Source organism: Dromaius novaehollandiae, chromosome 1 (genome assembly GCF_036370855.1).
Source record: "Dromaius novaehollandiae isolate bDroNov1 chromosome 1, bDroNov1.hap1, whole genome shotgun sequence".
NCBI classification, from domain to species: Eukaryota; Metazoa; Chordata; class Aves; order Casuariiformes; family Dromaiidae; genus Dromaius; species Dromaius novaehollandiae.
In genome coordinates this window covers 102,940,535-102,956,087 of record NC_088098.1, presented here as the reverse complement: position 1 = coordinate 102,956,087, position 15,553 = coordinate 102,940,535, and the positions used below count along the sequence as shown (strand labels likewise).

Here is a 15,553-nt window from a genome sequence, read left to right as displayed (position 1 = left end):
GGGACCCCTACTACAGGTTGGGGCACAGGTGCTGTTCCAGTATAGCTCTGCAGCACCCTTAATGAAGCCTGAGCACAATGCCATCCTAGGCTCACATTTCCCCTGGAGAGCTACACTGCAGAGGACAAGAGACCTTGTAAATATACAGGTGGAAAACGGAACTGACCCAGTATCACAAGACCTCTGCATTTTGAAGTCTGGCTATGCAGGCAGATGCTTCTCTTCATACCTTTAGAGATCTCACATCCCTGGCCAGGACAGCTTTCTGTTTATCTTGAGAGAGAGTTCATGTTAGAGTTAAAATAGAATGAAGCCTGGGAAAAACACTTCAGAAAAGCCTCAGATCATTTTTCCTTGTACTTCAACCCTCTACAAAACAATTCTGAAAGTCCCATCTAATCCATTTTTTCAACCAAAGGCATGATCAAGTGAACACACAGGCTTCTACTGAAACTGTATTGTCATGATCGTATTTAGTGCACTTAAATTTACCCCTAGGCTCCAGATGAACCCGTTGCCTGAAAAACCGCACTACATCCAGCAAGAACACATCTGTCATGTACTTTGTGTCATTCCCCCACTGTGTGGGCCACAGGCTGAGGCTGCCACTGAGGAAGGCAGAAGCTCTGCTACTGTAGGGGCCAGTGCCAGCTACCACCCACCCTCTTGTCTGGACCACTTGTCTGTCAGATTTCTTCCAGGTGACATAAAAAGGGACACTGGGATACGAGCTGACCAGGTGGAAAGTTAGTCATCAACAACGCTAAGAATGTACACTGTTGAACAAAAATATGTACAGGTGAGTATCTGCTTAGAGAACATATGCAAGATCATGTACACTCACTTGCCATCTTTTTAAAAAACTTCTTTAGCAGGAGAGCTTAGCTCACCTACCAGCTGTGCTTGTTTGTAGGAGAAAGCAATGAATTACATATGGAAAGAACTTTCTTTTCAGCACAGGAAATACTATTTCCCTTGGCAAATACCCACTGAGAGAATGGGGTTTACAGTTGAAATTAGTTTGTAAGTAGGGGCTCTGACAGCTGATTTACAGAAAAGCCCTATTGGGACTACTTATTCTAAGTGGTTATTTAACTTGCCTATTGTGTTATTGTGAAAATGGAGCCAACTGTGTTTGGTATTGTTCAGAAAAGGGCGGACAGGAAAGACCACAATTTAACAGCAGATGACCTGAGGTAGTACCATGTGTTTCTGGATCCAGGCACAGCAATGCATGCTTCTCTAGACAAGTATCTTCTTTATTTGTAGTTACCATCTCCCTGCACAGACACATCCCTCCCCAACTGCTCTCAAACAAGTCCCGACATTATAACGTATTTTGTTCACTTCGGTAATGTCCAAGTCATTTCTCAAACAGTGAACACTAAAATACATTAAATAACTTTTCAAAGTGCATGACTTCAACTGCTCCAGCTACTATCAAATTCTACATGCTCTAAGTCATCCAGATGTGATTCCTAGTCAATTGCTTAACTACATGAAATGGAAAATATTAGTGAAGTCTTCACACAGCCCAGCACCTCCTCCTATTGTTTCCTGCAGCTTTTCCCCTATGAACACCTCTTCCAGCGCTGCCACCCCATCTTCTACTCAGCCTTGCACTGATCCAGCTTCCTGCTGCATCTTAATTGTGCTCTTGACTGCACCTCCAACTCTAGCTGTTCTCATTACTGAAACCAAACTCATCATTCCTAGAAAAAATTGGACCGGAGGAGACCTCAATGATATTATCAAACTCAGCATTCTGCTCAAAGCAGGGTCATCACTCAGATCAGACCAGACTGCTCAATGCTTTGTCCAGCCATGACCTGAAAAGGCTCCAAGGACAGATTCCACATGACTGTCCTGATGGAGAGAGTTTTTCTCCTCATGTCACTCTCATTTTAGTTTATAGCCATATCTCACCTATCAATCATATACCTTAATAAAGGCCCTGCTTCCATCTTCTCAGAAACCTCCTCAAAGGTGTTGGAAGGCTGTTTGTTATTAGGTCCTTAAGGTACCAAAGCCTCTTCTCAAGGCCAAACAAGCCTAGTTCCCTCAGCTTCTCCTCACAGGAAGCTTCTTCTCCAGCTCCTAAGCATGCCAGCAGCTCCCCACTAGACTTCCCAGTTTATCAATGTGCTTCTTGCATTGAGCAACCCAAGACTGGATGCAGTATTACAAAGGTGGTTTAACAAGTCCTGAAAGAAAAGGGGAACAACCACCTCCCTTGGTCTGATTACGTTTCTGTTAACACAGCCCAGGATGCTTCATCACTGCCATAGTATGCTACTGGCATGATTAGCCTACTGTCCACCACAACACCAGGACCTTTTCAAAAGAGCTGCTCCCCAGTCAGTCACTAGCCTGTATTATTTTAAGGGGTCAGTCCTTCCCAGCAGCAAGTTTTGCATTAATCTCTGAAATTCATGATTTTCCTGTGAGCACTGCCCTCTGGCATACTGACTGTATCTACCAACTCAGTATCATACACAAACTTCACAAGGGTACATTCCACCTCTTCTGCCATGTCCTTGATTAAAAACAAGATAATATTAAAAACAAGAGATCCCAGGATAGATGCCTGAGAAAATCCACTTGTAACCAGCTTCTAGGTAAACTATCAACTACTAACTTATACTGAGCCCAACAATAAAGACAGGGTTTTTTTTTACCCATCTAGTGGTTAGGTCACCTGTCTGGACCATAGTGTCCCAACTTGGACACAACGATGCTACTGGAAAAGCTGTGCTGACATTCAAGCAGAGAACATCCACTGTTCCTCCCTCCTCCACAAATCTATTTATCTTAGAAAACAATCAGGTTGGTCAAGCATGGTTTAACCTTAGCAAACTCATTCGACTATTCCCAATCACCTTGTTTTTCAATTATGTGCCCAGAAATGGTTCCAAAACTATGTGCTCTATGATTTTCCCAGCAAGTGAAATGAGGCTGATATGGCAGGACAATCAGAGGACCTACAGACCTAACACTACTATTGGGGTATGCAGACACAAGGTCATGAGAACGATATAAAAATAACAGCATAAGAAAAAACAAAGAAGGTGTAACATGTACCTTTCTTCAGAAAACAGGGACTTCCCCCACCTCTGATCCAAGGAGAAAGTCTGCTCTACCAAAGTAAACAGAGGTTGAACAGATAAATAAGCCCCATCAATTACAGCCAAAAAAAGACTGATGGAGAAGAGGAAAAAAACAAGAAACCCTCCCCCCACACACACAATGAAGCTTCCGGAAAAAAAAAAAAAAAAAAAAAAAAAAAATGAGACCCAGTAAGTGGCTAGCTGCCTACACCTGTGTTCACCTTAGCTGCACCTGGGTCCGTGGCAGCCACAGCACCCGCGCAGGCAGCCCCACCGCCACTTCGCCCTTTGTCTTCCCTCTGTGCTTGTGCTGGAGCCCTGCCTATTGGAAGGAGCTTGGCAGCAGGATTTTTCCCATTCCCATGAAGCCGAGGAAGAGATTCTTAATTTGCTAGTGTCTCGCATTTTCCTATTGCAGAAGAGTGGAGCCTCGATAGCAGTAAGCACGGCAACATGCTTTCCTGTATTGCAGTGAACACGGTACTTCCAGGCCTCTCTTAGCCTAAACTGGGAAAAGGAAAAGCAAAGTTACAGACTTGAAATACTCCAGTCTCACTGTGCAGATACCTTGCAGTAATTTCTTTGTAACCTTCATTATTACATGATACAAAAAGAAAACAACCATGCACGGATGGAACACGAAGAGGAAGGAGAACTGCCTTTAACAACAGTCCCACCACTTACAAACATGGCAGCAGGTGGAGAAGTATCTCTGTATTCCTCCATACCCACACAGAGCATTTGTGCTGCCAGCAGCAGGCAAGGTGAGGCTACACCAGGAGGCATTTGCAGCATTCAAGAGTAAATTAATACAATACCCAAAACCACACTGCTGTCCCTCATTGTATAACCTCAAATGCAACTTCAGCCAAGTTTTAGGACTGATATTTGTGTGTGAGATGAAGAAGGGCAGGAATACTTTGGGGAGAAGAAGGAACCCGAGACCTTTAGAAAGGTTTTACTTTTTTTGCTGAATTGTTTCTAGTACATTTTCTTTGCTACGGAATGTATTACCCCACAGAACACAACACTTATCTTTACATGTGTCCCTAAAATACTAAAAAGTAGGAACTGGGAGCACACAGACAGTCAATTTTAGCTTTATAAATAAAAAATGTCAACTTCTCTGACTGATTCAATTGACTGTATCCGACCTAGTCCCCTGGGCTCCTTCTGTAATTGAGAGAAACAGATCTCATTAACTGCACCTTCAGAATGTCCATTTCCACATTAACATAAGGTAAATTACACTTAAACATGCTCCTCTCTCTCCTGTGACAAGAAATCTTTGGGTGATTTGCCAAGTTGCAGGCATATGCATTTTGTCAGATGACTCCCACAACCTGTCCCCAAAATGGGTCCCTTAACTCCACATTCCAGGAGACCACTAGCATGCTCCAGGCAGCAGGGACCCCCAGCCCTGTGCGAAAACAGATGCCGGTGAGCAGAGGTTGCGTTGGATGAATGTGCTCAGGGAGCCCTTAAGTGTCAGTGATTGCCAGGCAGGTTGATATCAAGGTTTTGGGGGGAGGGAGTACTGCCTCTTTCGCAGAGATCAAGCGGACTGCACACAGGTAACACTGATAGTGCTCAAATGCCTAGTCAAATATCCACAGAGAGATTGTCTTCTGCAACACAGCAAGCACACCAAAAATAACCAAAACTAGGACACAGCCTATGCATTTATAGTTTTGCTGTCCTGATGACACTTTTGCTCAGATTCAGTCTCCCACCAAAGAGCTGCATGGAGCTGGAGAATGACAACGTAGCTCAGAAACAGAATAAATACAGTTTTTCTGCTTTAGCTCTCCACAAGCTCATGTTCCTAAGAAGACTTCTATTATCCCAGTTTTAGCTACCAACCACGATCACTGAGCCAAACAACATTTGCATAAATGCCACTTTCATTATTCTACTGAAACACTTCTCCAATCAGTCCCTCATCCCTCAACAGCAAGAGGCACACATTAGTTTTCACAATGTTGCCCACTTTCCCACCGGGCTGCTCCTGGCCCAAAACTCACCATCCTTTCCTCATACTCCTTCTGAATCACTTTTACTTTCCTGAAGCCAGGCTGGTCTGAGGATGCCATTAAGTGGGACTTGGCATCTGCTGTTGTTGTTCCCAGAAGGGCATGACTGAGACTAATTCCTCCTGGCTACCCAGGTGCTGCCTGTCCTCCACACCACCCCAGCCAGACCCTTCCTCCCTTTTGCCAGGGCCAAAACCCACCAACAAATTCATTCACTTCTCCAGGAGATACTGCTTAGGTTCCCAAGGAGAAAAATGCATTTCTGCTGATCTTTGGCTGCTGCTACAAGTTCATCGCAGGGCAATTGTAGAAACAAGTTTCTTCATGTTTCTGCTTTCAGCTGAGGGCCATTCCTGATCCTATGGCATCTTTGGGAACTGCAAAGCTTAGTTCCATTTTTGGAAGCAGTCATTTCTTGGGATCCCACTGCAGGAAAATGAGGCTGGCACATACAATTCATTGATAGTTACGACTCAGCACAACATGAAATCTTAGCCAGTGGCTTTCTGGGATTCTGCAGGCTACTACAATGAAGAAAGGAGGAGGATTAAGATGGTGCAACTTAATGAAAGCCCTAGCTTAATTGTTTAACATGATATAACTTATGTATATGGATTTCCCAGTTAACCTCAGCCACATATGCTTTTTAAGGGTTCTCACACAGCAAGTCCTTGTATAGCTTGTATTGATCGTATCTGTCAGGGGGCAGTTGGGGCCATAGCACAATCACATCTATTTTGTCTCCTGTCCCAATTGAAGCTCTACTAACTCATCCTGATCTACTCAAAAGTGATGTGAAGAGGTCTTTACATTAGCAGGAAATGTCACTGTTAGTTATGTGATAAAAAGCCCATCTCCACACACACCAAGGAGCACAGAGGACCAATAGCAGGTGGAGGAACTCAATTAGTACCTGTCCTGGCTCCTCCCAGGGCTATCATCAGCCCTTTGCCCACATGTGAAACCCACCACGATGAGTCTGAGGGTGGTTACTGCTTACAGGGATATGAAACTTTTCAGGGTATGCAGAGAAGAGCATTTTGCAATTGTAGAAGACTTATTTTGGGATGTTATGGGGAGGAACCAATAATGGAGAAAAGAAAGAATCGAGGTGGTTTGGTGTCCAGTATTCTCTGACCAGATTCTTGTGGATATTCCACACGTGGAGAGTGTAATGTTTAGTATAAAAGTTTACTTTGAAGGTATGTGATGTTACACAGGGTTTTTGATTTAGCAGAGTGATACAGCAATATACTGAAATCACGATACAAATGTATATGCACTTAGCGAAATACAGCAATTGCAATATACAGCTCAATTACAATACCAATGTGATCCCCATTACCAATCTCTGTAATATGCTCACTGTCACGACGCTGGGTGTCCCCAATCACTGGGAAGGAATATGTGTGTTGAAGCCAGCCCAAGAGAGCCTGTTCCTCTCTTTGAAATTATTTTGTTAGTTGTTCAGGTTTTATACTCTATGTTAGGCTGAGCCACATATACACTTCTCCATGTTGGTCTGGCTATCTCAGGGAGAAACATTTACACCAGTTGATCCACTCGACAGATACAGCTGCTTATCTAAAACAAAGGTGACCCTCTGGTCCCCTTTGTGTTGAGATAAAGTCAGCTCTCTGTGCAACAGCTCTGATTAACGAGCCACATCCTACATTATTTCTGAGCTTCATGGGCACCTCACCCTTGCCTATCTCCTCTGAGCCTTATTCCATTGCAGGGGTTTATTGGTTGGTCACATTTGGGGAGGAAGAAACATGGGAAAAGATAGGGATAAAGGGAATAAACAGGCCAGTCATGTGTAAGCAGGTGGCTGCTCAGTACACTTGTCTGGCCATGTTGCTTGTCTGGCCATGCCCCCTGCACATGATGACTGCAGTCTGTCCTGTCTTCCTGAGTGTCTAAGGCCAGTTACTGGGGGATCCACCATGTCTTTGTGTGTGTGTGTGTATATGGATCTGTGCCAGCAACTGGAGTGAGGCTATAGGCCTCGGGGGTTCACATGGTACTAGCAGCTAGGGAAACCAGGGAGCCAGTGTGGCAGTCTGATTCACAGACTCCGATGTGCTGGATCAGAATCAACTTTATTCAAGCAAGCAAGCCCTATATATAAGCTCTAGCCTGGATAGGCACTTTCCCACAGTGATTTATGGTACTTTCTATTCTCCTTGCAAGCGCCTTGTTATACCTTCCCGAAGGTCATGTTCCCATCATCACTCCCTTACTCTGTGCGGTTACTCCCTATGTTCCCATACTGCTATCTATTCAGCCCATGGCCTTCAGCTCCTTAACTCTATCTTGTGCGATCCCTCGCTGTCTGCCCCTACAGCCAGGGCCAGTTACTGGATGGACTGAGTGTCTAAGCTTAACTACTGGAGAGATCCACATTGCATGTATGTATGTATGTATGTACTTCCTACTAACAAACCTTCATCCTGATCAGCCAGAGAGGGAGCAGGATGAGGCCATTAGTGTTGTTTGTATTTGCATGAGTGTTGTGTTTTCTGTCTGTGTTGATCTGCGTGGTCAGCTGTATGTGTATTGTACACATTTTGTGTGTGCACGCCAATTGGGAGTACATGCTCAGCCTCGCTATCATTTGGACCTAGGGGCATGGAGCTGCAGCAGCCTCCCCTCTGTGGGGCTGCTGGATTTGGCAACCACTAACAGTTACAGGTAGATAGGAAATACAAAGTGCCTTGAAAACTATACTATTATCTCAAAGGAAAAAAGCAGTTACAATAATACTCTTTCACCCATCACAAATTGCAAATCACACCTCCTGACTTACAGTGTAAAGAAATCCTTCACGAGACCAGAATATAGCAAATTTTGCTGATACTGATAAACACACAGAATGTGTATTTTAAAAAAAGAAACAGTGCATGTGGAAAGTTGAAGAATTTCTACAAATAAAATCTACAGTCACTTACTCCTTCATTCCCAGATGCTGAAAACTTGCATCATTTGTATTTATACCTCTTAACTGAATGGTAGATACCTGTGTGCTTTCTTTTCCAATTAAAAGTGATCAAGTTAGTGTAGCAGACATGCTAAGTTCCAACTGTTGAACACTCTGTAAACTGAAACTATTATGAAGAAGTAATCAGAGAATTTGCAATATTTACTCAGTTTTCTCATTGTAAACAGGAAGAAACTCTAAGCTCGCTATCCATTTTGGAAACCCCTCTCCCATGACATATCTGATTTACAGCTTATAGTAGCAATTCTCAAATCCATCTAAGCTTTCTCTCTCACAGTTTTCAGACACTTTGTTTTAATCAGATCTTAATTTTTCATCAAACAGCTTAACTACAGCAAGACTAGATATCTCCAGAAATGTCATTCATTGTAAATAGAGCATGATGTTTCTCAGTGAATCTAATTCTACACTCACTGAATTCTGGCAAATCAATAGCAGAAACAGCTTTTTAATTCATTTCCTATAAGCAATGCCCATTAGGAATTTAAAGGTCTTACACCATGAAGACTAATAACTTCACACTATAGACTGGTGGATAAATCTGAATTTTGCCCTCAGGCAAAATATTTTGCTGTGATAAGCCTGAATGTGAGGTAGCAGGTGATCCCCTTCAAAAACTGTACATCTCCTTTCTGGACATAGTAAGAAGAGCAAGACCTGTAAAGACAGGAAGCTATTACTCTGATGGATTCAGAGAGCTTTTAAGTTTAACAAGAATGCTGTGTTCGGTTTTGAGCATCATGCGTTAAGAAAGATATGGACAGACTGGGTAGAATCTCTATAGCAAAGCAAGAATGACCCTGTGAGAACAAGATGAAAAAGAGATTCATTTTGGTTTTTTCCCCCTAAAGAAGGAAAGTCAGAAAGTGGGCTCATAATCACAGCCATCTGTTTGCCCTAAAGAGACACCAGTAATTTGTCTCTAGTTTACAGCAGGGTTAGAATACAAAATAGTAGATTTAATCTACAGGAAGAACATTTATTTAGGTATGCTTAAACAGTGAAACAGATTATATAAACAATCCCAATTAATGGAGATATTCAGGAATACCTTTTCAGTAATAAGAAAAAATACTTTTATTCAACATTCTGTAAAAAAAGTTAGTTCATCAAACCTAAAAGAAGCAATCTGTAAGATTTAAAAGCAATCTATGAAAACAATTACACACCATTTAAGATCACTAAGTTTAATACAGGCATTGCAGAAAATGTATCTAATTACCAAGGCTGTTCTTTAAAGGCAATTACATTTATGGCTAAACCCATTTGCTAGCAATGCTCTCATTTCTTTCCTTTACTTTTCCTTTTTTCTTCTAAAACAACAGTTCCCCAAGTAAAACTTGCTGCATGTTCTTCAGTGCAATTCCCTTCTCGTAATATACTTTTGACTGACTTCCACCTAAGTGGCACATTCTTCTAAGCAAACAGCAGAGGAAAATTTATGCTTATATCTACCAATTCACTCAGGTGCATCTTCCACACAACAGGAGACAAGGACGGGAGGTCAGGGCCCAGACCTGGCCTCCAGAAATCCCTGAGGCCCTTCTCTTTCCTACGATGACACCTCCTAGTGGAAGCAAACAAGAGAGGCCTGGGATGAACTATTCTTAGGGTTAATTCTCCTGTCTGCTTTACACGGGGCTCCTAATGGGTCATCCTGGAAGACCTTCAGCAAAACAAAGGGAATAGATGGGCCCCAGCTGTGGAAAACAAACTGATCCACAGAGAGATTTCCCATTAGGCTTCCAGCCAAATCTACAAAGCAAATCAAGAATCAGATTTATCCAAATGAGAAACTAACAGCAGAACTTCAAGGTTGGCTCAAGACCAGCCAAAAGAGAAAGAGAGAGTCCAAATTTCAGTCCAATGCTGCAAACATATTTCCTGGCAAATCTAATGGGAAGAACTGGAAATTGAGTTTCCAGACTCATCCTGTGGGAATCCTCTTGCATTCTACTTGATAGAAGCATACTGAATGAAGTTGTCTTCACTCCTTTCCCATGCCTCTCTAGCTCCTGGAGAGACAAAAACTATATCATGCATAGCAACATAGTCATCTTCCTTCAAATCCTCAGATCCTGGAGGACTGCAGAGATCAAATTCTGGAGAAAGGCAGCCATCATACACTGAGGGAAGGGGGTAATCAAATTCTGGAAGAACACAGTCCTCAGATCCTGGAGGGATGTTCTCAAAGTGTGGAGCAACACACACCTCACTAACTGAAGCAGGAGGCTTTCCAGCTTTCATACCATTGAGGTGTGGCAATTCGAGCCTTTTTCCAGCTGAAAGGAAAAGAGTCTGCTGAGTAGTAATTTCCTTAACACTACTGACTGGACAAAGATTATGGTACAGAAAAGATTATGGTACAGACACATGACACAGGCAGGGCCAGAAGCTGGCAAAGGCTGGCACCAAGTGGTCAAGGAGGCTGTTGAAAAGGACCTCTCTCCACCTCCCACTCTCCAGGAGGAGGGAAGTCTGGAGGGAGAGGGGCCACATCAGCCTCACACCAAAAAAGCTGGTGAGCTACAGGCAGCTGACCAACTGCCAGCAGAGACACTGGGGCCACTCTGAGCTATCACTCATGCTGCATGCTCCCCTACAGCTTCACTTGCCCACAGGACCACTTGGCCACCAGGCCTTCAACAGATATATAGAAATAGCAGAGATGACAGACCCCTGAGCAAGCACAGCCCTACAGAACAACACTAAAGAAAGCAAGCACTTACAGCACTGCCTCTATTTATATCAGCCGCCCCTTCCTGCCTCTCGCTTGCACAAAGCAGGAGCAGGTGCCTGCGGTTACAGCAAAGCCAAGCACAGCATGCAGCCTCCTGAGCTTGTCCTGTCCACAGACTCTGCAGCCACAGGATGTCCCTCAGTTCCCACCACTGACCTGGGCTGATGGGAACAGCCCCTGCACACAGTTGGTTCTGTTCACAGCGCCCTAATTCAGGCCTCTCCACGGCCCCCAGGAAACAATGCTGGTGGAACTGCAAGGGACGCAGGGGGGTATCTGCAGACACAGACTGACCAGCCCCTTGCAGAAAGGAGCAGCAGGGGCATAGACGGCTGAATGCCTTGGGGCACCAGGGCCTCACTGTCTTCCCAAGGCATATCTCCTCTCCTAGCCCTGCATGGCTGCAGTTTGTGTTTCTGTTTTTTGCAATGTCACAGGTGTCATCTCAGGAGTTTCTTCCACCTGGCAATGATTCACTGGAACCTGGCACATCCCACTCATGCTCCGAGGGGGCAGCACAGGAATGAGGCTTTTCCTCATCCACTCCCTTTCTACTGTACTCAGCTGGTGGGAGCAGGGCTCTGGCCAGCAGCTCACTCCTGCCTGCTCTGACACCTGCCTGCAGTCTTGGCAGACGTGTCTTTCAGATGAGCCCAGCTCCAGCTCTGCACGCCAAGAAGCAGAGGAGGGCCTGGACTCTGGCTCCACTGGCAGTGCAGTCCTTGGCTATGGCATGGGGGAGCACTGACCAAACATGCTTCCCTAAGAAAAGGCCAGGCACTGAGCACAGCAGCCCTGCATGGGCAGTAGCACTTCCCCCCCCGGCAACCCCACAGCTTGAAGGTTGATTACAATCCATAGTACAATTCAGTGGGAAATTCTGTTAAGGATCATCTTCCTCCCTACTTGATATTTTACTCTAGTTTAGCTTTCTCTTTGATTATTTGCTTTTGCTTCTGATTACTTTGAAATGTGGACACAAGAAAATATGTAGCCTGCTCAGTGTAGGAGCTTTCAGCTATTACTGGGTTAGCCTCTTTGTTGCTGCTCAGCAAACCTTCACTTCTTTGCTCAGTGCAGCTTGTACCATCTGGTCCCTGCACACTAGAGTTTTCATCATTTTCTGCAAGGAGAAAAAAAAACATTTAATAAGAAAAATAAATGCAGAGCATGGATACCAACAAAGAAGGAGTTCAGACTGATGCCCCCAGACTGGTTTCTGACCGCCTTCCTTTAGACAGTCTTCTTAGGCTACTTCTGGAGCACGAATAGACATTTTCATAGTAGAAAAATAAGTAAAGAACAGTAGCTCAAGGTTCAGAGTCCAGACGGGCAGAGGAAATGGCTTTGGGAAACACTCCAATATAGACAGTTACAGCATTTTCATCTAAACATCATTACAATTTGTTCTCCAAATTGCAGGTCACTGAAGTTCAACATGTTACCCTCAGGCACTGGCAGATGAATGCAGCACTGCCAGGAGAATAACTGGTCTGGAGACTTACATTAAGGCAGGGACTGGCTATAGATTCCTCCACAGGTAATTCTGGGGATCTAGACTGAGTCATATTCTCCACAAGGAATTGTCTTGTTTAAAGCAGAAAGCAAGCAGAAATGTTTATGTGTCCCAGCTGAAGACAAGTTTCTGAAATTATTTCAGATTGTATTTACTGAAAACTCAGGAAAATGTAAACTGAAACCTAAGTCTCAGCCATGTTTCTCAAAGCAGAACATCTGAGTTTCACTTCACTTTACCCTCTACCTCCATCACTTCCTTTCACCAGGTAGCATGGCAGTAAAGGAGCTGAAGAAGATAAGTCACTTCACTGAACCACCCCAGGTCATGTGTGATACCTCTAGTGTTGCACTGTTCAGCTCTCAACTGCAGGAATCACTTCTCTCCACATGAGAAGCCATTCAATTCCTCACAAACCCACCTTAGACATGACAGCAGGATCTGACTCCCTTTTCTCCCTGCAGATTGTATTCTGGTGTTGGGGAAATAGGGTCTCCTGCAGCTGGATGAGCTATGCGTGCCAAACAGCACGCAAAAGCCCAGCTCTCAGCTAGGCTGGAAATTTTTCCTACCAAGTGGTAGAAACTGTGCAAGGATCATGAAGGGGAAGAGAGCATGGGAGAGAGGGAAGAAGGAAGGAAGGACATAAGGAAGGACAGACAGAGGAAGGAAGGATCACTGCAATTAATACAGAGGTGACACTGCTCTGTGCAGTCTGAACGGCCCCCTGCCCAGCACACGTGCCACCTAAGAAATGTGCAGAGCAACTGGAAGAACAGGAGATGGCACCAGCAGTACCCAGGCACTGAGTAGCTAACAGGGACCATAAGTCTCTGCACAAAGTTAAAGAGGACGCAGACCACTAGGTTAGAGTAGGAAAGATCTGAGGCTGCAGAAAGGACTCATTATCTAAGTAGTCTTAGTCCAGTGCACATGTGATTACCCTAGTATTAATGCTGTCAGCAGCTCTGAGTGCTGACTTTGGATCTTTAAAATTTCAGATACTTTTATGCTAGAAAAAAGTCCCCTCAATTACAAAATTCAGTTTAAATAAGACAATAAGGCCTCACTAAACTGAATTCAGACAAATCTTATCACATTCTTAGCCCCTGTCCATATAAGAAGCAACTGAGGGAAGGATACTTACGTAAACAAAGACTGTTTTCATCCGTTTCTTCAGGTTTCTCAGGATTATCTCTCTCATCTGTTAGGCTTGAACTCATGTGCCGAAAGCTTGGTACTCTGGGTACTCTTATCCAAACTTAACCCAAATAAAGTAAAAAACAGATAATACACATGAAACATTTGCAGGAAGAGGTAGAGGAACTCATACTCAGCATATAGCTCAATTCCCTTACTAGAGAAATGTAATGCTGAGGAGCACATGACTGAGGATAATGGCTTGGACTTAAGTGTCTCTCGCCACTCTGCACCATGAAGAATATTTTACCCACTGATCTTCCCATGTTTTTCAGTTTCTTCACATACCCCCAAGAATGCCTTTTTTATCTCTGACCATTCCTACCCTGATTCTCTTCCTCTGCTTGGCCTTTAAGCCTTTCAACTCACTATCTACTTCTTCCTAGAATATGAGACAAACTACCTTTTGTCTCTACTACCTGTCCATGTGCTGGTCCAACTCTGCCTCTGAGCCACAGAGCACCTCCAGGGAATAACAGCTTCCTGTCAGAGAAGGCGAATGTCTCCAGCTTCCATCTGGGCCACACAGACCTTTTCCCTCCTCCCTTTCATTGCTCCAGGGACCTGACATTCTCACTCCGATCCTGCCCCAGTTTGGGTTTGAAAGGACAAACTTCAGTTTGGATCTCCAATTTGGACTAAAATCTCACATGGGCCTCAGAGCCAATGGGTAGCTCTGAGTAGTGATACAGCTTCATCCACCCAGCACAACACTGCCATGGCTAAGCCCAGTTCACAGATGTTTGCCCACACAGCTCCAACAGTGACTTGGGTGCTGGGCTTGGGGAGGCCATATCATGTTCAGCTCAGGGTTACTAGCTCAGGAGTGAACACAGGTCCTTCCTCACTACATGTACTTGCCCACTCTGCTTTCCCAAAAGTGTCCAAACTTGGGATGAGTTCAGCAGGGCACCAGCCCCAAGCAGCTCCACCAGGCAGACATGAGCCATATTCTGCTGGCCTACATCCCACCTCCAAACTACAAAGCCATCTCTCAGCAGGCAACGCAAACAATGGGGGCATGGCAGCTGCTGGGACCTCCCAAGGCCTTGCCACAAGTCCACTCTGCAGATACATGGGAGCCAGCTCAGACATTTCTTGCACGGGACCTCGGCAGCAGGCACCTTAGGCAAAAAAATCCTCCCAGCAGTGTGGGGAAGCCTCAGACAGTCAGACCGAAAGAGCCATGTGCCGTCACCAACACTGAGAGCAGTGTAAAGCTACACTCTGCTACTCTTAATGTAACTCACAGTAGAAATTGCACAGTTAGGTATTCCCTGAAATGCAGAGAATGGGATCTACACATGAATGGCGTAAATTTAAACAGGGTTCCTGTAAGTGTGTAAGAGGATTTCTTACCTGACCTGTGTTTGTTGTTCTTAAAATGCCATATCAGCACAACCAAGATAATAATAATTACAACTGCTTGTGATGTTATGAGAACATAGAACAGTAATTGACCATAATTTCTTCTGGATGTCTCGTTTTGCTCTGTAATGAAAATTAATTTGTAAAAAAACACTTACTTTACCTTCATCCTGTTGTATTATTTTAGCTTTATTGATCTTTGCTATTTTTCTTATGTCCTGTAAGTACAGTATTGTCAGAAAGCTGACTTCTAAAACTAAAGTTTAACTTATTTATTTTCTTTAAGGGATTTGCAACTAAATGGGCTCTTTTTACATGGCATAGATGGGAGTCTGTAACCCACGACACTGAGACAGACCTCAGCTAACAGCCTGGTTCTCTGTTGTGTTCTTTTTGCCTCTCATCACCACCTGAGCAATCTATTATGCATAGCTATAAGAACAGCTAGTAAGCTATATTCACACGCTAGCCATTTTAGTATCACAACATGTCTCAGTTACGCTAGTGAGTCTCCCTGCATCACTCTGGCTGTGTTTCTGCATCACAGAAAAATCTGAAGAGTACATCAGTAGTGGCTCAGAGCCTGAA

The 15,553-nt window shown here is 44.2% G+C and overlaps 1 protein-coding gene across 8 annotated transcripts in view; it reads right to left on the bottom strand.

Moving 5' to 3' along the window:
• Positions 1-9,193: 9,193 nt before the first annotated feature.
• LOC112979290 (uncharacterized) overlaps positions 9,194-15,553 on the bottom strand; it is a 25,386-nt gene continuing 19,026 nt past the window's right edge. For 6 of the 8 annotated variants that reach the window (XM_064522742.1, XM_064522701.1, XM_064522731.1 and 3 more), the window contains 4 exons: positions 14,957-15,088; positions 13,545-13,658; positions 11,846-12,004; positions 9,194-10,423 (listed from right to left, as the gene is read on the bottom strand). In XM_064522742.1, the coding sequence (XP_064378812.1) occupies positions 10,095-10,423; positions 11,846-12,004; positions 13,545-13,658; positions 14,957-15,088 (734 nt within the window). In that variant the 3' untranslated portion in view covers positions 9,194-10,094. The remainder of the gene's footprint in view (positions 10,424-11,845; positions 12,005-13,544; positions 13,659-14,956; positions 15,089-15,553) is intronic. The other 2 variants (XM_026093342.2, XM_064522716.1) reach the window with 2 other exon arrangements.